The sequence below is a fragment of the Hirundo rustica genome, chromosome 10 (genome assembly GCF_015227805.2).
Source record: "Hirundo rustica isolate bHirRus1 chromosome 10, bHirRus1.pri.v3, whole genome shotgun sequence".
In the NCBI taxonomy this organism is placed as follows: Eukaryota; Metazoa; Chordata; class Aves; order Passeriformes; family Hirundinidae; genus Hirundo; species Hirundo rustica.
In genome coordinates this window covers 1,494,151-1,519,057 of record NC_053459.1, presented here as the reverse complement: position 1 = coordinate 1,519,057, position 24,907 = coordinate 1,494,151, and the positions used below count along the sequence as shown (strand labels likewise).

General features: G+C 50.3%; 1 protein-coding gene across 1 annotated transcript; it reads right to left on the bottom strand.

Moving 5' to 3' along the window:
* On the bottom strand, positions 1–24,380 carry ITM2C (integral membrane protein 2C). Its single transcript, XM_040074583.2, has 6 exons — positions 24,257–24,380; positions 9,611–9,745; positions 7,875–8,063; positions 7,506–7,616; positions 3,808–3,958; positions 1–1,821 (listed from the first exon to the last, which is right to left on the bottom strand). Exons 1-6 carry the CDS (start codon positions 24,368–24,370, stop codon positions 1,730–1,732), a joined length of 792 nt encoding a protein of 263 aa, XP_039930517.1. The 5' UTR covers positions 24,371–24,380; the 3' UTR covers positions 1–1,729.
* Between the last annotated feature and the right edge of the window lie 527 nt (positions 24,381–24,907).

Sequence of the window (24,907 nt, the reverse complement as noted above, 5' to 3'; positions counted from 1 at the left end):
TCAGAGGTAAAAGACTTTATTATCTCATGGGTTTTTTCCTAAGAAGTTAAGATTCCCACCAGACAAAATATACAAAGCATCTTATGTTTTCTTTCTAGACAACTGCATTCTCATCCTATGGAACAGCGACCACATTAGTTAACCCCAAAGAACCAAGGTTTGTCCTTACAGCTGCGGGATTGCACAGTTAGCACATCCAAAGACCAGTTAAATCATGCAGAACCAGAGGGGAGGGCAAGAGGCCTGTATGGTCACCTGAGTGCAGGCTCAGGCTTCTAGAAATTAAGAGAAACACAGGGCTTAAATTTACCAGTTACTTCCATCAAGTGAACCAATTCTCTGACCCGCTTCTTGTCATCCTCTTGGCAATTAAAGGCCAGGGCTAGCAGCAGGTTATTGCTGGGAAAACACAATGTTAGAAAGTAAATACCCATCTGGCAGTGGGAAACTTTCCACACCAACCTGCAAGAAGTGCACATAATTCTTCATTTTACATCAAGCTTAAAGCAGAATTAAACCGAAGTATCCTCCTCTACTTGACAGAAATTCATGTTTATAGCTATGTTTATATAAAATAATAAATACTCAGCCTCTAAGGACATACTAATTCCTATTGCATTACATGACCATCCTGAGATCCTGTTTTGTTTTCACATAATTAACTCATAGAATTAGCATTCAAAAGTTTAAAATATATTAACTTCACTTTTTGGTTCTGCTGAGTTAATGATTGTACTTTCATTTACTTTATCCTTCCTCTTCCAAAACAACAAGCTCATTTCAACAGATGGTGAACAACTCCAGATTTGCTGGAAACCAATTAACACGAATGTGCCAAGTTGAAACTCACCCGATTCTTTCAAGCCAAAAAACTGCCTGCATTTCAAGAACCTAATTAGTTTTAACTATATTTATGGAACAGAGGAAAGAATATTTAATTACTCTGCAATTCTTCTATCTGATGATCAATAGAAATGCAGTTTTGTTCAAACAATTTCTCTGCAGTGTATTGATCAGCTGAATCTTGCCTTGTAGGAGTATCTGTACTCCACTGGAGCTGGCAGAAAATGTGATACACAGCTGGATTACAGTGATTACTATCAAAACAGCTTTCACTGGAGGAGCTACACAAGAATACACACTGTTAAAAGATTTGAAAAAGCTGCTTCTTCACTTGCCAGTAACTACCAGTTCTGCTGCTGATACCACCTTCCCTCTGCTGAGCTCTCAAACTGCCCTGTCTGTAGCCTCACAACTATTCTTTCCTAAGTGCACCTGGTTTAGGACATTACATCAGCACCAAAATGGAAATCCTCCTCTTGTGCATACTTGTGCATACACCTTCTGTCCCAGAGCCAAGGCAGCCTCAAAGCAATATCCCAGCCTGAAATTGCTCAGCCAGGAAAAGAGCACCTATTTCCAGCATTCCTATTTCTCAGTCATCCCTTCTACCCAAACCTGCTCCCAAAAGAGATTTCCATCCCGTGGTGTGGAATAAACTGCATCTACCCCCAGTCATCTTTGAGCACTGTGTAAATTTAAGCCCAGCAAATGTCTTGGGTAGGTAGCAGGGAAGAAGAGGCCACAAAGGACCCCAGAGGTTAGAGCTGCACAAGCTGGGGGGAGTATAAAAAGTAGCCAGATTACCATGTCTAAAGAGAGGGTTGAGAGCACGTGTGCGCGTGTGTGTGCAAGCAAAGCTGAGGAAGGTTACATCTGCAGAGTGCCTTCACGACTTTTGGCAGATAACAGTTTCAACCACAAAAGTGTTCTCAAAGTGACGAATACGATGACAGTTTCCAGCCTCACGTCGACTGATACCTGGTGATTTAAAGAGAGGAGAGAGGTGAATCAACAAATGATAATCTGTAAGAACCAAAGCAAGGAGGGGAAGGAAAGCAGATGAGATGCAACTTCTGAACACTGAAATGCGGGGAAACACAGCCCATATGGAAAGCAGCGTTATCTGGTCTTTGGAAGAATTAATAATCTTCTCTAGGATATAGTCCTGCAGTAAGAGCTGCCATGGGCTGAAGGAGTCACCTGAAAACAGCTGGTTTCAGCTGACAATATCTCAGTCTTATCTCAGGGACCAAAAAGCCTCAAGAAATGAGCAGAAGTCACGGGCTGGTAAAGACCACAGTCCAGGATGCAGCCAAGAAGTGTTTAAGATAGCCACTTCCTCTCCTGCTGTTTGTATCCCTCTGTGCCTGATCCTGCTGTGGCCCCAGCCTTGGGTAATGCTTCCCCTTGGGTAATACTTCCCCATGCCCTTCAAATGCAGGTCCTCAGCTCTGGGCAGCTCTGCTGGCAGTTCCTCCCTCCTCACAGCAAACCCATGGTGCCCCAATGACAAGCAGAACTGTGCCAGGGCTCCATGGGAGGAACAAACAGTGAATGCCAGCAGCTCCTCCACGTCAGTGCAGCTCCCACTGGGAAAGCACCATCAGCTACAGCCATGGAGACCTCTGCACCCTGCAGCTTCCCCTGAGATCCAAACCCAGCTGACTGTAGGACCACGAGCCAGGTGAGCCTTTAAGTATACCTTAAAAGCAAATTAATACAAATACTGGTATTTAAGAGTATTTTGCAGCAATGTTACCATTTCAGTATAAGGTACATATTGCTGATTTCCATGAAATCATTTTTACACACTCCAATGTTCCCTCTTCACAACATTTTCCATACTATTAGAAACTTAATTAATTAAAGGCAATTTGCAGATCTAATCTGTTCTGAATAGCTGCCACTGAATTGGGTGCCTTCATTAGGGAAATTTTCCAAACAGTTCCCAACAGCATTGCTATTAGCTCAGTCCCAGGAGCCCACGGTAAATGAATTGCTGGCTCCTGAAACCATTTTTGCAAAGTTTTTAGGCTGATGGACGGCACAAACACAGCAGTCAGCACCCACTTGCAGCAGCATCCTGAAGCTGGGTTTCAATCACCTGGATGGGAAATACCTCAAGGGAAACCCCAGAGGGAAACCCAGCTCTGGCCATTAAGAGGCCAGCATGGCTGCACCAGCCACAGGGGGCTGTGATGCGTGAGGAGGATGAGGCTGGGCTGTGAAGGATGAGGAGGATGGGGCAGGGCTGTGATGTAGGTGAAGAGGATGAGGCAGGTCTGTGATGCAGGGTGAGGAGGATGAGGCAGGTCTGTGATGCAGGTGAGGAGGAAGGGGCAGGTCTGTGATGCAGGGTGAGGAGGATGAGGCAGGTCTGTGATGCAGGGTGAGGAGGATGAGGCAGGGCTCTGATGTAGGTGAGAAGGATGAGGCAGGGCTCTGATGTAGGTGAGGAGTATGGGGCAGGGCTCTGATGTAGGTGAGGAGGATGGGGCAGGGCTCTGATGTAGGTGAGAAGGATGAGGCAGGGCTCTGATGTAGGTGAGGAGTATGGGGCAGGGCTGTGGGGCAGGGTGAGGAGGTTGAGGCAGGGCTGTGATGCAGGTGAGGAGGATGAGGCAGGGCTCTGATGTAGGTGAGGAGGATGAGGCAGGGCTCTGATGTAGGTGAGGAGGATGAGGCAGGGCTCTGATGTAGGTGAGAAGGATGAGGCAGGGCTCTGATGTAGGTGAAGAGGATGAGGCAGGGCTCTGATGTAGGTGAAGAGGATGAGGCAGGGCTGTGATGTAGGTGAGGAGGATGAGGCAGGGCTGTGGTGCAGGGTGAGGAGGTTGAGGCAGGGCTGTGATGTAGGTGAGGAAGATGAGGCAGGGCTGTGATGCAGGTGAGGAGGATGGGGCAGGGCTGTGGGGCAGGGTGAGCAGCTGATGTGTGGTGAGGAGCACGCAGCAGGGCTCTCACGTCGGCGGGCGCCGCGCCGCCGCAGCCGGTACGTCTCCTTGCCACTGCACAGGCGGTAGATGAAGGAGCCCAGCTGCTCCATGTCACTGACGTGCTCCGTGGCAATCATCTCCTCCTGGATTATGTACGTCTGAGGCAGGTATGTCCCCTTCTGAAACGACAGAGTTTCCACCAAAATAAGGCACAAACACTGCCACAATCTCCACCCTGAATGTAATGGTTTCACACAGAGCACCACGGACAACCAAACTGCAGAAAATTCAGTCACTGTTGGAAGGCTCAAGCTCCACTTAATGAGGCCAGCTAACATGTGTCCTTGTCCTTGCAGGAAACTGTCCCTTGCTGCTAGCACAGTGCACACAAACCAGATTAGATCCAAAAATGAAATGTTCACATAAGTGGTGAAGTCAGTGTAGGATCAACCCTGTTATAAACTGACCCAAATTTTAGAGCAGGATGCCCAAAACTGTAACTCTGAGAGTACAACAAACCCATCTGGAGCGAAATAAAAGCATAACCAAACTCCAGGAACTCCACTGAAATAGGCATTCTACATTTACTTCAAAAGGCTAAACCCAAAACCACCAGCCCAGCTCAGATTCCAACATTCCCCTCTCCTCTCTGGTCCATTCAGCACAGCCACAGTGATGTCCTGCTCTTACTGCCCACAGGAAGGGGGACTAGAGATGGGCCTAGGGCACCACATTCAGAGAAGAACTGAGCTCTCCACACACCTTCATTGCCCCAGGAACGTCTGGGGCAGGGACATCCCTGCTGTTGGGGTAGAGGCCACTATGAAGACCAGGGTGATGAGTGAGGTGTCTTGGCAGAAAGCTACCAAGGGATGGAAAAAATGGGGCTTCTATGTGCCCCCCAGAGATGGAGGTCACGTCTTTCCCTGCAGGAAAGAGTTCAGCTCAGCACTGGAGACTTTCTGCAAGCTCATTCCCAGGTGGCATCTTTCATGTTTGGACATCACTGTAGCAACAAACAGCAGTGTAAGAAGTGCAGCTTAGGTTGGGGGGCACTTGTGAGTGGATGCTAACTAGATCATGAAGCAAAGAATCACCTCTTCCTTAAGAAGAGTTACTGTCAGACCCTGGGGCCAAGGTAAGCATAAGCAAGGTGAAAAGCAAGCAACAGCAGCACTGTTTCAAATATCACCTCTTCTGTTTCCCAGGACTGGTTATCTCCACGGAGACATACCTGGAAACACACTACCTTAACTCACTGCTGTGCTGCTGGGCTGGCACAGCCAGCTGGATCAATAAGGCTGTCCTCTAACACTGCAGGATTAGACAATTAGTGCCAGTTTGTACTGCACTAACACAACAGTTCTGCAAGAAATGCTGTTATTGATTCTCAGGGGGAGAAGGGAGGGGGGCCGTGAGCTACGAGCAGTTCCTGGCAGGGGCTGTCAAGGTGACAGCCAGGGCTGGGGCTCAGGATGTGCTGTACCCTTGGCCTGGAGGAGAGGGCTCAGAGACAGACATGAGCACACAAGCCAGTTTCTTCACCATCTCAGACTGAAACAGCTGTGGCAGGTGAAGGGGGAATCACCACTCCTCCATGGCAGGACCGTGCAACAAGGACAATACCTTCAAGTCTCTGCCAAGAACTTTCAGCAAGCTAAAGCTCTGAGCATCTTGTGTTCTGCAAGAGATGTGGACCATCCATCATTTAACTGGGTCACCTCCAGTCTGCTGCTGCTGCATAGGGGGAGCATCCCTCCATCCTTTTATGTCAGACACTGATGCAGGCCTGGTCACTGAACTGCCACACCTGTACAGAATAAAGCCTGAAAGAAGCAGGTGCAGGGCATGTGGCAGCCACTCTGCAAAGGGGCACCCTGGCACCAGGCTGGCTGGGAGGACAGAGCAAAGGAGGTTCCCCAGCTCCCTGTGCTGCCCCAGTCTGCTGGAGCAAACCACTAGTGTTATTTGCTGGACTGTGATTAGATTCTAAAAACAGGACTGCAGTCACTGAACAGGTCCAAAACTAAACTTTCTGCTGGGCATTAGTCTCATTCATTAGGGACTTGACTGTATTCAGAGATGCAGAGAAAGCAAAAGTCTCCAAGTCCAAGGACCAACAAAGCTCACTCAGAATCCAAAAAGCAGCACTTTTGAGCAGTGGGGAAAGTCATGAGGTCATAAAGATCCTCCCTGCAGCAGGAAGAAACTTGAGCTTTCTGCCTGACCAGCGAAGCGCCCCCCATACATGGGGCCATGAAGGTCCCAGGCCCACAGGATCACAACTAATTCAGCTGGGAAAGGACCTCAGGACTTTATCCCAACTGGTCCTGAAAACCTTCAAGAATTTCAAGGAGGCTACACAACCTCCCTGGGCACCCTGTTCCACTGCTTCACTGTCCTCATTAGTGAAAATCTTTTTCTGAGCCGAAAACCAAGATAACCACTTTAAAACAATGTCTCTAAGGTACAGGTTAAAGTCTCCACAGACAGACTGGACACTGCTGGACACCCATCTCAATAATCCAGAGGTTATTTAAACCCACACCTGCTTTGGGCTCTTCACACACATAAGACCACTTTATTGTAATGTATTATCCCTTTTTTAAATTCAATTACAATGCATAATTTTCACTGACCGTGAGTTTATATCTGTAATTTCAAGATGTGATTGCCACTCCCAATCTCTCAGTTGTTTTCTCTCAGCTTGTGCAATCCTGCCTTTTCCGTTTCCCTCTGCCCCAAGGACTGGTCACCTGCCATGGTCAGAAGCTGTGACAGGCCTGGAGCGAGTTGTAAGTAAATGTGTGTTATACCCCAGCGGGGTTCCCAGCACATTTGCCAAACAGTCACAGTGCATGGAATTGTGAGGACTGCTAGGAAAAAAAAGGGGAGTTTGACAGGGACTGGAGATCAGGCATCTCTCCAGGTATAACTGTTTGTCACTGAGCTTAACTGCTGCAAATTCACCACACTGCACATAGCAGGAAGTGAGCAAAGGGAATGTAAGAAAGCGTAAGAATTAGATTGTCTTTTTTTCCCTTTTCTTTTAAACAGACCCACACAGGAGTGATGAAAGACCCAGGTTCAGTGCTTTGATTTATCTGCAGAACACTGAGACAGATATATACTTTTTGCGGTCTGAAAAATCCTGTGCTTTTTTCCTGCTGAGATTAAATAGTATTCTATTTTAAGATGGCTGCTTTCAGCAACACTGGCTTCTGAACTGAACAAAATTGCTGGTACTAAACCAAATTAATGCCGGCTGTGAGCACAACTGCATGAGCCCAAGCCTGGTGCTGCAGCCCAGCAGGGAGGGCAGCAGAGATTCCCCCTCAAGAAGGTGAGTGCTGAAGGCCACCTGTTCCTCCCCAAGGGACACTGAGAGCTCTGCAATGGGCAAACCATGGTGCAAACCACATGAGGGTGAAAGGAAGGATTTTTTTCTTTTTTTCCATTGATTCCTACTATCAGTAAACACCAAAGGGAAAAGAATCTGCTGCTTCTCTGTGTCTCCCTGGTCAGGTTGATCATCATACCAGCCTTACTGTGCTGTCTGCACAATCACTATTTCAGCTAAACCTGCTGAAGCCTTAACTCTACATGAAGACTCAGGGCCAAAGCTTCCTTGCCCAGACAGCAGTTTTGATTTCCCAGGAGCTGCCGCCCGGCACCCCGGAGCCAGCTCAAGGAAAGCATGCAGAACAAGCATGGCTGCAGCTGTACCTTCACGTTGACCAGCAGCTCCCAGAGGTTGCGAGGAGGCATCACGATGGTGGTGTTCAGCTCGATGACGTAGCACTTGTCCAGCGTTATGTCATGGTACGCTGTCAGACCCTGCGTTCCAAGCACAGCAATTACACACCTGAACCCTCTGCAGTGAACTGTGACTGGCAAAATGGGTGAGAAGAGGGAATTCAGGGAAGACAGGAAACTGCGTTAAACAAACCGCGCTACCAAACAAGCAGAAAGGGTTGGAGAAACCCAGAGAGGGCCTTGGGCAGGAGGACAGCTCAGGAATAGACCATGTGACAAGAGCTGATGCACCCAGCTCAGCTCCACGCCGTGCCCCCAAAGGCCCCAGGAGCTCCTTACTCGCTGGAAATCATGGATGATGTCCGCAGGGTCGCTCCCTCCAAACTGGGGCACTGGGACATTGATTTGCTCGTAGTTCTCTTCAATGTAGATCTTGACATCTTCATGCAGCTCCAGCTGCCCTTTGAAGGGCGAGTACAGCGAGTCCTCGTACAGGACGCCGCAGTGGAACACGCTCTCACGGGGAAGCTGTGGGGACACATCCAGGCAGCGGTACAACACACACACCCCCAACAGCTACGGCAAACATGGGCAGGAATGTACCCTGCTGGGTAAAACATTCATCAGACGCTTGAAGATATTTTAAGATCAATCTTTTGACCAGAGAACATTCTTGGTGAACCTAGTGCAAACTACTCTTGGGAAATGATCACATCCCACTTCATGCTAGCCAGGTCCAAAGGGAATAAAGAATTCCCTGCCAGCATTCACGAGGAGTAATTCAGAAAGGCAGACTGAAGTGCCTGCAAGCCCTTGCATTTCCTCACCAGGCTGTTCACACCCCTCCACAGCCATGGCTTCCAGTAATTGCATTTCTCTACAGGAGGCACAGAAGCTTGGGCTGAAGAGCATCGTTTCTAGATGCCCTTGTAGCCTGGAGTGGCAAATGCAGCAAAACAAAGTGGATTCCCCTCACAGCAAAATGGGAGCTGCTACCCTCTGAGTAACCTGGGAGGTGTCCCTGCCAAGGTCTCCCTCAGGGCCAGGGCTGCTTCTCCTAGGGAAGTGTCTCCACCAAAAGCCTTGTGACAGGTACCCTAATCTGGGAAAGAGCTGTGAGTGAGGAGGGAGCAGCCCTAGGGCTGTCACAGCGTTTCCAGGTCAGGTGTAAATGACAGCAGGTAATAAAGCACTGATGATTCTTGAAACAAAGACTGCAAATTAGTTTGACAGCAAGGAAATTTATGGACCAAAGAAGTATATAAAAAGACTCTTCTGCTGAGTGGATAAGTACTGGCTGCAGAGAAGGGAGCAGCAGCTCTGGGAGAACTTCACTAACGGCCACTCCACAGAACAACAAGGGCTCTGGTGCAAATCAGTGCTGGGGGGTTTCTTGGCTAAACACTCAGCAAGCCAGAGCTCAGCAGTTTCCTCCTTAGAAAGCAGCTCTGCCCTGTCTCATTCCCTGTGTTCTGACCCTCCACAGTGCTGCCAGCTCAGTGCCTTGGCCAGGCCAGGCCAGGCTTTGCAAAGATTAGGTGGAAGAAAAGGTGCTGAATTTAATGGAGTTTGAGAGCTCACTTTCTACATCATCTCCCACTTAGTTCTTACATCTCTGCTTGCCTTATTAATAGCAGCACCTATTTTTATCACACCTACAGAGTTTTTCTGTTCTAGAGCCTACAAAACCTGCTGCAAAAACCCGCTCCCTTCCCTCTACCTTCCTGTTCTCTCCAGGCTTGGTCTCCCCTCACAAGGCATGCTTTCAGACTGCTGTACCCTGGACAGCAGTGATGTGGGGTTTAAAAGGTACAACCAGAATATTTTTATGCAGTTACAAAGAAAGTGAAACAAAGCCATAAGGCAAGGGGAGGGTTTCTGGAATGCTCTCCCTGGCATTGGGGATGAAGGGCAGCCTGAGCAGACCACTTAAGAAATGCCTCATCTACAGTGCCCAGCAGCCTGGCTCCTGAGTTATCCCAGCGCAGGGCAACAAAAACCAGCAGCACCTCTCTCAAAGGTGGTCTGGCTGCTCGGGCTGATGGAGCCAGAAGTGCATCCCAAGTCACTCCTACCTGGGTGATGAAGAAGTATCTGTACACGTACATCGATGCAAAGACCAGCCCCAGCAGCAGCACGAGGAGGCCCATGGTCAGGTAGCACACCCCGCTGAGCGAGCGGCGGCCCTGCGCCGCGGGGACCGGCTCCTCCTGAGGGACACAACCACAGCACCATCAGCCGCTGCTGCAGGGCACCAGCACCCTGCTCTTCCACCCACAGGGTGCTCCAGAGCACCAGCAACCTCCTGTTCCACCCAAAGGGTGCTCCAGGGCACCAGCAACCTCCTGTTCCACCCAAAGGGTGCTCCAGGGCACCAGCACCCTGCTGTTCCATCCACAGCGTGCTCCAGGGCACCAGCACCCCACTGTTCCACCCAAAGGGTGCTCCAGGGCACCAGCACCCTGCTGTTCCACCCACAGGGTGCTCCAGAGCACCAGCAACCTCCTGTTCCACCCACAGGGTGCTCCAGGGCACCAGCAACCTCCTGTTCCACCCACAGCGTGCTCCAGGGCACCAGCACCCCACTGTTCCACCCAAAGGGTGCTCCAGGGCACCAGCACCCTGCTGTTCCACCCACAGCGTGCTCCAGGGCACCAGCACCCCACTGTTCCACCCAAAGGGTGCTCCAGGGCACCAGCAACCTCCTGTTCCACCCAAAGGGTGCTCCAGGGCACCAGCAACCCTGCTGTTCCATCCACAGCGTGCTCCAGGGCACCAGCACCCCACTGTTCCACCCAAAGGGTGCTCCAGGGCACCAGCAACCTCCTGTTCCACCCAAAGGGTGCTCCAGGGCACCAGCACCCTGCTGTTCCATCCACAGCGTGCTCCAGAGTACCAGCACCCCACTGTTCCACCCAGAGGGTGCTCCAGGGCACCAACACCCCACTGTTCCACCCAAAGAGTGCTCCAGGGCACCAGCACCCTGCTGCTCCACCCAAAGGGTGCTCCAGAGCACCAGCAGCCTCTCTTCCACCCAAAGAGGTGGTGCTGTGCAATGAACAAGGCAGGCACTGCCCTGCAAAGCTACTTCACACCTGGCAGCAGTAGAATATTTCTTGGGCATTTTGCCTCCCTTACCCCAGACACATAAACTGACATATATATATATACATATGTATTTATATGTATTGAAAAAAAAAAAGGTGTGTATGTGTGTGTGTGTGTGTGTGTGTGTGTGTGTGTGAACATACACAGATATGTATCATCAGCTTCCCACCAACTGTTCAGTACAAAGACAAGCTTTGTTTCAGTGGGCAATAAAGACTGACCAAAAATAAAAAAATAAAACCAGGAACTAAGAGTTTCTGGCTACTGAATGTAACAGCATTTATGTATTTATAATCAAATTTTTTGTTGAAATTCTGCAACTCATTGGAAATTTTAGTGATGGGAATTACTGGTCCTAGAGGGGAACCTCCTGACCCTGATGGGATGAGCTGACACAAACAGATGCGCTGATCTCAACTTCATTTTCAAGCACATTGCAGCACAGCTCCCAGGAAAATGGACAGAGCACCAAAAGAAAACATACCTGTCCTTTTCAGAGTGCTGCCCAATCTATACAGACAGTAGCCAGCTCACCTTGTCATAGCCCTGAAAACAGAGGGCAGTGCAAAGGCAGGGTTACCTCCTGGAGACAGCTCATCCCAACCTATGATGCTCTTGTTTTTACTACCAAAATAAACCTCCAAAATGTTAAGCAGGATGATGTAAGGCCTTTCAGAAGCAGATGAAAGAAGCTGGGTCAGAGATACCCCAGTTTCCACACAGAAGAGCTGAAAGCTGCCCTCAGCTGAGCAGGCAGGCAGGGAGAGAGGCACCAGGGAGGGCTCTTGCAGATTAACTCCCTCCGTGCAGTTTGTGGTATGATGTGTTTGACTACACAGACACTCTCTCCACAGCCACTTGGAGACTGCTACAAACGGGAGGAACAGACTGAAAAGCAAGCATCAGCCTCTCACTTCTAAGAGGAAGAGATGTTTCTCCAGGGTAACATGGCCAAGACCCACAGCGTGGTGCCAGTGCTGAAGCCGCAATGGGAGAGGCCCCTGGGCCCCTGCCCCTCTCTGGCGGCACCAGACCAGCTCTGCCCAGCCCAGCTGGCAGCAAACACCTCTTTCCCCTTTCCCTACCGTGGAGCAGCAGTTCAGTGCCAGGCTTGGAGGCATCATTCCTGTCCCAGACTAGGACGGCCCAGCATCACTGAGGCAGGGGGGGGATTCACCTGAGCTCCACCGAGATGCAGGAACAGTGGCAGAGCCAGGAGCCTGCAGCCCCTCTCCTACCCGCTCCACCCCCAGCCAACGGGGACTCCTATAGATACTGACTTTTTTTATTCCTAGCCACATTCAGCCTGATAACTGCCAAGACCAAATTGCTTTGGGAGAGCTACAATTCCAGCACACCTCCAGGAGAAATTAATCTACATTTATTTCTCCTTCATCCCAGCTGCTGAAAGACCCACAGCACCTCGATTCACCGCCCGCTCCCTGCACTGAAGGATCACTGTAATCAGTTTGCTGCTGCTCCTCCAGCAAAAAAAAGGGATGAGCAAGCTGAAAAATATCACCTTTTTCCTCTCCTTCTGCACACAATGGGCAGCAACTCTGACAAGCCACAAAGAACAGGAAAAAAAAAAAAAGAAACAAAAAATCACATTACTGGAGGAAGTTTAAAGGCTCTCTGACATGAACCACTAGGACGAGAAAGTCGTGCTGGATGTCAAGTGTTTCACAAAAACAGCTTTCACCAGATACTTGTCATCACAGAAAGAGCACAGACAGTAGGGGTGAAGAGGAAGGAGAAGATCTCCTGACACTGAAGCAAGGCTGAGAAGATGTTTAGTGCTCTGCAAGTGAACCATATCCAAAAGATGCTGGGTTGCTGTGGCGGTTAATGCACTGCAGCTCCTGCCAGTGCTGACTCCAGGGAGGGCTTGGAGAGAGGCTTCATGAGGACACAGCAACTCAAAGGGCAAAAAAAAAAAACTCCCACTAAAAGAAAAGCTGTGTTTGAAGAATGGTAGGGAGGGGAAATAAGCCCTCAATGTTTGCTACTTGCTAGGGCAGCTCTGTCTTCTCTGCATGACCAAAGACACCGTGAGACATCCCACCTCTCGCTGCCAAAGGTGAGTTCTGCTCCCTAAAAAACACTTCTGGCTCCAGGAAAAGTGCCTGAGCCTTGAGTAGTGGGAGAAGGTGGGAGAAGCAAAGCAGAGCTTTGCTCTGAAAGGAGTTATTAAACAAACCCCCAAATTCTGAGGGAGGAAAGGAAAAAATCAACAGCAACCATTCTGATGGAGCAGCAATTTAGGCAGTGAGGTTAAAAATGCAGCCAGCTAGGCCAGGGGGAACAGTTACCACAATCCTGCAAAATGTTGCATAAAAATCACCTGAAAAAACCTGACTAAAAATGTGTCCATCCCTCAGCCCAGCAGATGGAAAGGCCACCAGCCTTTATCACTGTGAATAAATGAGAATTTAAAAGCAGCTACATCAGTCTGCACCTCAGCTTGGGGCTGGAGGCGTCCCCAGCGCTGAGAGCCCACGGATGGAACAGTGCACAGCCTGCTCTAACACCTCTTCACCCAGGATAACCAATCTGCAGCAGCCTGGAAAAATCCAAGAAGCTTGCTCCACAGGCTGCTGCCCTGCTTGTGCCACTACTCACCTCCTTTCCCACAGGACCCCCACTCCCTCCAGTAGAATTGTTTACAAACAGGGTATTCTAAAAACCAGAATATCCATCACAGCTGATTTTCATCTCTTCTTGACTAGGAATGCCAGCCTCCCCAGCAAGGGGAGAATCAGACTTGGCAGCAGGGTTTTTCTGAAGAGCAGTTCATACCTTCAAGGTGTGCATTTCCAAAGGACAAAAATCAAAATATGACACACAAAAATGCTGTACATTCACCAGATGTTTAACAATATTCTAGAGAATTCGTTAATCAGACACACTGCTTGCAACAAGCCATCCTATTAATTTTCTGCCTTGATCAAGCTTGGGGTTTTTTTGGCCAAGAGGAATGGGAAAGGTCAGGGTCAAAACCATCCTGGGGCATAGGCAAGGGTAGGTATTTCAGATGAGTAAATGGGCTCTCATCTTGTCATTGTTTTAAACACAATATTCCAAGAGCTGGACATATTTTATGTAAAAATGAACATAAGACCCTTCCTCCCCTCCCTGGGCTGAGCAGAGGACAAACATTCATTTGCTTCTCCATAAAAGGACAGAAGGAAAAGCAAGAGCAGTGGCAGAAGGGCAGCATGTCCACAGTCAAGGCACTGCAGATGTGCATGTGGGGAGGATGCAGACACATCCACAGCTCTGCAGAGCACCCCACTGCCACTCACACAACGATCCCTTCTGTGCTCCACTTTCCTTGGCACTTTGTGAGCCTACAGAAAGGGCTGGGCCAGCTCCCTTTCCAGTGGAGCACTTCAGAACAGCCAGTGGCTGGAGTTCCTTACGCTCTGCAACACAAAGGGAAGCCAGGGCTCGCTCTTCCCGTGCATGGACAGCGCAGGGAAAAGCACCCACCTGTCACAAAGAGCACCTGCACATCTTGGGGTTTTTCCTGGCATTGTCCTGCTAATCCTTCATTCCGCTGGGAAGAGTCAGAGGCAGCTCCATGCAAGCTGAGCTCCCAGACATGCTGACTCTGCTCCAGTGTGCAAGCACGATTGCTTTCAGACACTCAACAGCGCCCAGCAGCAGACAGGATATTGGAATATAAAAAGGAATTTCTTTCCTTGGATAAAACAGGCTCTTCACTATGACTCAGTGCCCTGCCAGCTCATGGGGCCAGCAAAGGAACAGAGCACAGGCAGAAAACACCCAGATGGAGGCACAATACAGACCCACAGGGTAGAGGAGGCTTGAAAGAAGCCTGAGGGGTGGGGAAAAGTCCTAATTCAGTCTTTGTGGATTTTCTCTGGAATTTCAGGTCTTGCTGAGGACATGATGAAAATGGCTGGTGTCCTGTTATCCCTGTTTGGTACTGAATGGTTAAGGAACAGTTCTCCTACAAGGGGGTGGTGGACAGAAGCCTGGCTGGACACAAAGTCTGGTCCAAGGTTTGGAAAGCAAGTTCAAAGGCCACAGTGAGTCAGAGCAGGGAAACCTCCCAAGCACCTGTGATTGAGCCCATCTCCCCAGCTTCACAGCCCTGAGCCTTTGGACACTGCACTGGAGGAGCTGTTCACAAGAACCATACCTGGTGAGATGCTGCCTTTGGAATTTCTCATTAATACAGGAGAAAGTTATAAAAATAGAAATGTGACATTATCGCTCCTTCATCACCCATGTCTTGCTGAAGATGACAGAAGTGAAAAAATTCAAGTTATTGTGTCAGGCCTTGATCCCTTCCTGAGTTACACATTGCCTCAGCAGAGATGGGCTCAGCTCACGGCCCTTTTCTGCCACTTCAGCTTTGGAAACAGCTGAGTCCTCCACAAATCCTTTTTCCTGCATTTCTGAAACACATGGGTTTAAAATCTTTCATTTTAGGTGCAGCAGGGCCTGACAAACAGGAGACAGAGATTGGCAAGTGTCTAAATATACACATCCAACAGGAAAAGAAGAGTGGGGTGACTAAAAATAGTAGATGTGATTTTGATGACTGACAAGTGAGAAGAGAAATGCAATGCAAAGGGATGCAGTTTGGAGAGCAGTGCCATCTAAAATATGTTATCGCTCTCTGGGACACTGCTCAATGGAGCAGCAAACTGAACTCTCAATGTTTGATGCACTGATCTAACTGCAGATGCTGCCAGAGCTTCCTCAAAGGATGCAGGCTCCAAACTTCAGAAACCCTCATCAGAACAATCTAACTTACCTTGCTGTTCACTCATTTCTGGTAGCCAAAGGCCAATATGGACTATAGGAATAGAAAAAAAATCAGTTCAATATCGTACCTCCAGCACCTCAAGTCCTAGGCTCAGAGCAAAACCAAAACATAAGGCCTTGCAATGGTGGCACCTCTGCTGACTTCAAGTGCAAAAACCCCATGGGTGATTGCTGGAAAAGAGCAGCGCTGCCACTTAGAGCAGGTGTAAGCTGGAAGGGCCTGACCTTTCCTCTGATGGGATGGCTTAGCTTTGAGTGCTCCCTCTTGGGAAAGTGAACCCCATGCCTGTACCAGGAGCCTGCTCTTTCTGCACGTGAAGCAAAGCCCTCCTGTCCACCCACCCACTGCCAGCACCCCTACTACCCGCAGCTGCTGGGCGCTGCTGGCACTCACTGCTGCTCCCCTGCTCCAGGAAAAGCACTGGGGAGTTTGTGGGATAAGCTTTAAGGAAAAGAAATCCTGAGCTGCCTCCCAAAGACAACCATGTCTGTACTCAGGAATTCCAACACGGGGGAGCTCAGCAGTGGAGAGCCCCCAGGGATGGCCAGAGCAAGCTGGGTGGGCAGGCAGGCTCCAGACTGGAGCCCCTGCCAAGCTCTGCAGAAGGGACGTGAGACTACACACAGGAAAAAGGCAGACAAAGGAAGACAGGGAGAGGGAGAGGAACAGAGAGATAAATTATCACAGAAAGGCATCCTGGCACACATCAAAGCAGCCCCGACACTCCAAAGAAGGCTCCTGTGCCAGATGAACAAAAAATGGGTCCTGTCCTCAAGAGCAGTTATGCCTGAAGAGAGGAGAGGAAGCAAAATGAGAACACCAGGTGAGCCCATGGGGGAAGACTGCCTGAGGAACTGTCCGGGCTGAGAGGGGTCAAAGCTGTGCGCTAGCAAAGAGAGGAACCCACACATGGAAGGAGAGTCCTTCCAGGCTGAAGGGAGTTTCTGATGCTCTAGGTCAGAAATGGAAACATGCGCATGCAGACAGAGAGGAAAACACATACACATATATATAATATAATATATATATATGGCACACAGTTTCCAAGGCAACCAAAGTCCCTGCTCACAGTCCTTGAGCAGTGCTTGCACTGGCCACCCAACAGCATGTCCACAGAGAACACAACTGATGACTTTTGGGCACAAAGATGCCTGGAAGCAAAAAAAAAAAAAAAACCAACCCAAAAGTAAGCCTGTAATTAAGAGACTATCACAGCTGAAGGCAAAAAAGTTGCAATAAATTAATCTAATCACACCTTTGAGTGACACTACAGCACGTGACTAGCAACAAAACCACCTGCCTCAGGAGTCACTTCACAGTGCTGGAAATTAGAATATCGAAAACAACCACTGCCTAATTAAAACCCCCAGCTTTGTTGCTATATGACAAAGACAGCAGGATGTTAAAAATGCAGCCTAGCATGTGGGAGCTCCCAAGCGCTCAGTGTTCATATTTTCCTTCTCCCTCATCAGCAAGAGAGATATAAAACCCCATTTTTTTTCTCCTTTTTCCATCCCCTTCTGGAACTAAGGGGCTGTTTCTCCTCCCTCTTTGCACAGGGGTGAGGAATTAATTTCAATTTTTTTTTAATTTTGTTTTTTTGGCAGAGGTACAACAACTTCCAGCTGGAATGATTCCAGCCTCCCTCTCCTTTTTCCCAGGAGTACAACCATTCAGAGCATTAGCAGAGCCAACAAAGCCCCTGCTAAAAACAAGGCTGTTCTTACCACGCTCACAGCTGAAGCCCCAAGCATCATGTTGAACAGAGAGGCAGGCAGAGAGAAAATAAACAGCTGTGACAAAGTGGTAAAAAATATCCCAGCCTGGGCATTTAACAGCCTGACTGCCAAAATACTGATTCTGATAAACACAGCCTGATTTCCAGGCCACTCACTGCAATGATGGGGAAAATCAGTCCCTGCCATGGAGCAGCTCCAACACCACAGCTAAAAGTTCTGGAGCACCTGGGCAGACCTCACCTGGGAGAGGGATGAAGCCAGCACAGCCACGTGAAGGCCATGGGCTGTTTAGGGGTTTTTTACAAAAGACTCCCTGAAGTGGGAGGTGGCATTAAAAGAACTTATTAAAAGGAATTTTCCCCAGGAGAAGAATGGAGGTTAAGCTTTGGCACTGGGTCTCAAAACCTCTCTAGAGCAATGAAAGGCAAAAGGCAGCACAAGCAAGAGCGAAGCAGAGCAGCTGCTCTGGGAATAGGGGAAGCTCTTAAACTGAGAGGCTGGCAAATTTAAAGAGAGCCTTGACTCAAAGGTAAAGACATATGCAGGTGGGCAGACACCTGACTCCTTAGAAGACCTCTCATAAATGCCAAAAATATTGAAGAACACTGCGAAACTGAGGTAAGGAACTGCCAACAGCTTTCAGCTTGCTCTTGGTTTAGCTGAGTCTTCCTTCTCCTCCCGGGTGAAGGGAAGAGAAGCTGCCACCAAAACCAGTCTGATTCTACCATCATGCACGGCTTGGAAGAAGCAAGCCACGAGCCTGGGTCCCCACCAAAGGGCTGAGCTGTCGCTCAGGACACACACCCCTTTTCCCAGACTGCAGTTGTACAAACTGCTCCCACCTACCAAGCCAGGCAAGTGGCCCTGGGCACAAGCCAAGAGACAGAGGCTGATTTTGCAAGAGGTGTGAAGGATTGAGTGCTGTGGCAACACCCAGATCAAAGCAGAAAATGTGACAGGGAAAAGACACATCAAAAGGTTTCACACAATTTCACCTGAAGTTCTTCACCTCTAGTGATGGCTTTGGATGCTAATGAAGCCCCAGAGCAGAGCAGAGCTGGGCCCAGGACTCACCTGGACACTGCCACTGGGCTCTCACACTGCTTCCCCCAGTAAGTTCCATGTCTGGAGAGCTTTTGGGTGTGCACAATTTAAAGTCACAGCACCCACCTTAGAGTTTGCACAGCAAAGGCAAGTAGAGATGGTCAAATCAAGCCATTCTGGATCCCACCAAGAGCAAGCCAAGCACTGCTGATCTGGCTATGGGAAATGAAGCCAGCTCTGTCCCTCCTCACTCTTCCTCTAGATGTGACTGATTCCCAAAAAGCCGGAAGAAAGGACACTGCCATGCCCAAGATGCCCAAGAACGCCCAAAGTCCTGCATTCTGCTGGCCCTGCAGAGCAGAGGGGCAGTCACAGCCAGAAACTTGCACCGATCACTCTGAGCAGAGGGGCAGAGTCCAGCTTCTCCTGAGGGCAAGTTCAGTCATGTTCAAGGAACCAGACTTCAGGTTACAGCAACTGCTTCTTCCCTGAAACTCAGGACTTGCACAGTGTCACACCATAAACTGAAGTCACTGCTCCCTTCTGGAACACTGACAGCTATTATCTCTTCTCCCAGCAACAGCATAGAAAAACTCTAACAGTCAATCCTACACTTGAAAATTCACCGCAAAGAAAAGGTGTCTAGTTTAACAGCAAGAGAGAGGAGGCAAATTTACCCTTCTCTTTGTTGCTCAAACTGACTTCAAAGATGGGGCATGGCACCAAGGAAGACAACTCTGAAAAGCAAGTGCAGAGAGATGAGCGAAAAACCCCTCACACTGTCCTCCCTCAAACGGTAACACTGGCATTAAAAAAAACCCCAAAAACATTCCCAGGTTCTCATATATCATTTCGGAAGAAAATACATTTCTACAAGTGAAAACACCTTTTCCATCTCCTGTAAACCTCATCATGAGCAAACATTTGGTAGCACAAAATCAGGAACTTGTGCAGAGAGGTGCACAAGGACATCTCAACTGCCATCTCTTCAGACCTGGCTGCAGCGCTCTGCTGGATGCAGCTCCCTTCCTCTGGGCTTCTGTCCCATACTTACTTTTGGTTTATTTGTGCCCTTTGAAACTCTTCTTTTCAAAGGTATTTCTTGGTTTTCTGTGTTTTGCAAGAAAAAAAAAAAAAAAATCTCACCAAAACCACTGTGCTCAAAGCGGGTAAATGCAACAGGCTCTTCCCAGGTGAAAAGCTCCTCCATGCAAAGCTGGGCTGGTTCCAGCTCTCCCCCAGCTCTGGGAGAACACACACCTCTAGACAGATATTTCCAGTTCCTCTGTCTCCAGCTCCTCAGTCTACATCACTTTGGTGAAAGACAGCTACATGTTTCAGAATTTGGTTGCATTTATAATACTTCTAGCTTGGAATAGACACTCTCTATCCTAATCCCTCTACCACTTTTAGCCAGATCCTTTGTCATGCTCAGCTGGCATATCAAATATTCATGTCTGGAGTCCAATAAAACACTGAAGACTACTATTTCATTAGAGCGGATTCTGCAAGGGTCCAGAGACCTTTTTTTTTTTTCCCAATTCAGACCTTTACCTTTGCTTCCAAGGCATCCCCAAACCACAGAGAACCAAAACCAAATGACAGTGCTTCGCTTTAAGCTGACAACTCCATACAGGCCACAAAAAGGAGTCATCACTTCAGCCCATGTGGTTATAAGAGGGTTGGGCAAAGACCAGGAATAACCTTCTGTTACAGTAGGCACGTTCTCAAAATTGGGATCTACCATATTCAGCTCCCTAAGCCTGAACATGATGAGAGCCCCCACAGCTTGAGAGCCTCAAGCCTGGACTCAAGCCTGCAAACATGTCAATAAGCACAATCAATCCACACTGCCAGCAAGTTTTCACTTCCTCTCTCTGAATTTACAGCTTGCTTTGTGAAAATCCTTTTTAGAAGACTCTTCCTCATATCCCCTTCCCTCACCATCTGTCTCCCACCTCACAACATTCTGCAAAGTCACTCACAAAACCCAATATTGCACTGGACTGGCAGAGTCCACAGGCTGGTGTGACTCTGCTTTAAGTGCCCAAAGAGCCACTGCTCCTCCACCTGCGCCGTGAGCTGGAACCCAGCTCTGGAGCATCACTGCTCAAGTGATGCACCAAACCCCTGGGAGAGCCAGAAGTGGCATTGCTGTCCTGCTGCCACCATGCAGCACTGATCCTCTTGGACTTGCTTGGGCAAATGCAAAGCATTCCCAGCTCACCATGCCCAGCTGAGTATCAGGACAGGCAGGAGAGCAGGGACATAGCACCAGCCCCAGCAGCGGGGCACTACCTGCCTGCTTAAGAGCTCCTCATCCACAGCAGACTTGCTCCTCACTGGGGAGATGTGCAGTCACAGGGAACAGAGCTTCCTGGGCACCAGAGGGGCCCTCAGGGAACCTGCTCCTTGCGTGTTTCCAGGCTCTGCCCCACTGTTTCTGCCAAACAGGGCAACCACGCTGGGTGTCAGAGCTGTGGCAACAAGGAGGAGGCTGGGGCAGCTCAGCCATCAGCCAGGAGCTGAGGCACCCACCAGACAGAGGTCCTGGGGTGCAGCTACAGAGACCACACAGACACGGCAGGGTTGGATGGACCCAGAACTTCTCCACACAACCAGGAAGGGTGTGATCCAAAGACCACTGAGTCTTGTCAAGACTTTGGGAATGCAGATGGGATGAAAGGCACAAAATCAAAGCCTGGTATTACTGCAACCAGCCAAGAGCAAAACATCGGTCACACCCTGCAGACAGCATTGTGTGCACCCTGGAAAGCCCCTCGCAGCCCCCGGGCCCGTGAGCCACTGCCCAGGTGCTTCCAGCAGGCTCACCAGGCCTGTGGATATGGAGAGAGCTCTCCCAGTCCTGCATGGCCTGTAAAGCCCTCCTCTCTCATCAGCCAGAGCTGAGCAAACACTGCCCTGCCTTCCATGCTCATCCTTCCGGAGACAAACAGGAGCTGTTTCCTTTCCCAGAGGCAGGACAACAGGTTTCTGTGAAAGCAGCCCCTGGATCACACAGATGTGTTCCCACTGCCTGCAACCCCCTCCATCCCCAGACAGCAGCCTGTGCTGCAGTGTTGGCTGTAAGGCACAAATCCCCCAGGCAGCAGCACCTCCTGGGCACAGCCCTTGACCAGGGGCAGCCAAAGTCCACTCGGGATAGAGAGAGGGCTGACAGGTGCTTCTGCCCTCCAGTACTTTCATCTACACCAGGTGAGGCAGAGGATTTTAATGAAACCCCTTCTCCTCTGGCTCTTGTGCTGTCTCTGCCAAATAATGCACAAGGGATTAAAAAAAAGGCACAAAACCCCAAAAAACCCAACCCACATTTTGATTAGAGAGCTCCAGCCACCAGTTTTATTTGGTTCCTGTGGATTTCAACATCCATCACAATCACAAGGAGTGTGTTTCCCTGAGCAGTTAAAGACACAGCCTGTGTATTTGTTTCCATTTCAGACTGTAACTGAAGTTCAATTAAAAACTCACTGAATACTATTTTGCATCTGAAAAAATATTTTCCAGTGAACCCAACAGATTATTTTACTGGCTGCATAACCTCAAGCTGCCTTCTTCTCAAGGCTGCTACATCTCCACAGTTCCTACTAATGAGGAGGCTGTTTCTTCTATAAGCTGTTAAAGTCTTGCAACAGTCTCAAGACTATGTGGATATTTCTGACAGGAGTTTAAATTGCATATTCTTCCCGATTCAAGCCAAGCTGTGCAGGGGAGAAACAAAGCTCAGCACATGCAAGCTTGCTGTCATGACTCCTCACCTACTACTTTTCAGGACACATTAGCATCACAGACATCTTCCTGCCTGCCGCATCTTTGCATTCACCGAGCACCTGCCAAAATTCACAGGCTGCGGAAGCTGCCGCTGAATCATTTCCCAGCTCTGGCTCCTATCACTGGGATTGAAGTTATGAGATCAAAGAGGAAAGGAATGCAGAGCATCTTGTTTGCATGTCACCAATGCCATTTTGCTGCGAGGCAGCTAGAGAAAGACATACACAGACAAATTATTGGCAGCAGGAGCGCGAGTATGGCAAGAAAGCCTGGCTACTGAAAGACCAACGCCACAAGTTGGGTGTTTTACAAAGGTAAAGGTCCAGCTAAGCCCAAGCACACCAAAGAATCCACTGGCATAGTCTGAAAAACAGCATCAGGAAAAGGCCACCTGATGTCAGTGGATGTGCTGCTCCCTAGATGTCTTCATGCTGCACAGACTCACTGTAACACACTCCTGCCCTTATTTCATGGGTCTCATGTTGATGTTTGTTCTTACATGCCTGTCTAATGGAATCAAGAGACTCTTGAAGAGTCTTTGTTCTAAATTCATGTTTTTAAGTTCCTCTGTAGCTCACAAAGGTGGGCTTAAAAGAACACCACCATGCCTCCCAGGAGTCAGAGAAAGGCCCAAGGCAAAGTAAAAACACAAAATTTATTATTTGCTACCTAAGCCAATTTCACACATCTGGCAGGACCTGAATCAGAATAATTTTGATTGCTGGGATCTGGCAGCACTAATGATAAAAATAAGCTTCTGTTACTTTATTACTTTTTAAACTCCTTTTCTTACAGTGTACATGAGAAATAGATGGATCCTGCCTGACCTCATGCAGGATCAACAGAAGAACTGAGTTTCTGGCTGTAGAAAGCTGGTTCAATGGCAGGATGACCTGAAGTCCAGCGTGATAGTCAGCTTCCAGGGTTGGACATCAGAGGCAGGAAGAAAACTAGCACCTTAGTTTGTAATTAGGGAATACGATCAGGAAATCACTGAGAGGTCACAGCCAGCCACGTTGCCCCAGGTCTCTGCAGAACTCCTTGGTGTCAGATTAACACATGCAAACGCGACAGAGTGAGTACAGACAGACCCTGGCAGCACAGTGAAGAACAGCCGAGCACATTGTGTGTGATGGGAGAGATCATCATGGTGTGACTCCCTGAACTCTGCAGAACACAGCAGTCTCCTGAAGCCTCTGCTGCAAGGCACTTCTCCAGGGCAATTCCCACTTGTTTGGCGAGGTACACGAGGAGGAACACTCTGCAATGCTTCAGGAACAGAGCAGAACCACAGCTCCTGCATCGTTTTTTGAGTCAGAGAGATACTAGGGTTCAATAAATGATCAGACCACACGCACGGGCTAGGGATTTGTGAGGAATACAGAAATGCCATTTAGGACTTCTCCTCTGAAATGGAAGTGCTGTAATAAGGCCGTGGGTCAGGCCCAGCTCAGGACAACATCCTCACACTGCACAGTGTGGAATTCACCCAGCAGGTCCATCCTCGCAGCAGGGCTGGCAAGTGGGGTTCTCCAGCACCAGAGACTTCAGAAACACCCAACTGCTGCCAAACACAGCGGTGCCTTGCTCACTGTCCGTACTGGAGAGGGGCACTGGCCGTACCACCCCTGGCACTTGCCCAGCACTGCCCGACAGGGCCTGGCCACGGCTCACACCTTCCGCGAGCCACCCACCCCAGCCCCTGCTTTGTATCTGCTGTGCATGCTCCAGTGCCCTCGTTCCTCTTGTGCCTGGAGGGATCCCAACCCCTGCAGGCATGAGCACTTGTCCCCCTCTCCTATCCATCACCTGAAGGCAGCAGAGCAACTCCAAAGCAAAGCATCTAGAGCTGTGAGCTCTTAGCCCCTCGCTTCTCATCTTGCTCCAGTACCATCTGTTTTCCTCCTCTTCCCTCTTCCCCATGCCAACCCGAAGCCTTCAGAGATGCTCGGGTTTGAAATTCACCCACGTATGACCAATCCAAAATTACATTCCCGCAGGCTAAACCACCCAAAGGGATGAGTTCTGCTGGACATTCATTCCCGCGCCCAGGGACGGCTCCTCGAGCCACGGCGCCACTGCCCTGCCCCATCCCCGCCCCGCTTCTCTAAACTTCGGGTGCCCAGCAAGTCCCCGAAGCCGCCGGTAATGCCGGACACTTCTGCCGGTGCCCGTCCGAAGCCGCGCCACACCACCCGCAACCCTCGTCCCTTGCCGCCCCTCGCCCCCTCTCCACTCACGGCGCCCGGGGGCAGCAGCACGGCGCCCGCCACCCCATCGCCCCCCGCCGCCTTCTCTTTCTCCTTGTCCGGCTTGAGCGCCGCGGGCGGCTGCTGGACGCCGATCTTCACCATGGCCCCGCTCCGCCGCCGCCGTCGGCCCCGGCACCGCCCCGGGGAGGGGCCGCGCCGCACCGCCCTCAGCGCACCGGGCCCCTCACGGGCACCGGCCGGGCACCGCGCCCTCAGAGCCCCCCACGGGCACCGGCCGGGCACCGCGCCCTCAGAGCCCCCCACGGGCCCCGGGCAGGCACCGCGCCCTCAGAGCCCCCCACGGGCCCCGGGCAGGCACCGCGCCCTCAGAGCCCCCCACGGGCCCCGGGCAGGCACCGTGCCCTCAGAGCTCCCCACGGGCACCGGCCGGGCACCGCGCCCTCAGAGCCCCCCACGGGCACCGGGCAGGCACCGCGCCCTCAGAGCCCCCCACGGGCCCCGGGCGGGCACCGCGCCCTCAGAGCCCCCCACGGGCACCGGGCAGGCACCGCGCCCTCAGAGCCCCCCACGGGCCCCGGGCGGGCACCGCGCCCTCAGAGCCCCCCACGGGCACTGGGCGGACCCCGTGCTCTCAGAGCCCCCCACGGGCAGGCCCCACGCCCTCAGAGCCCCCCATGG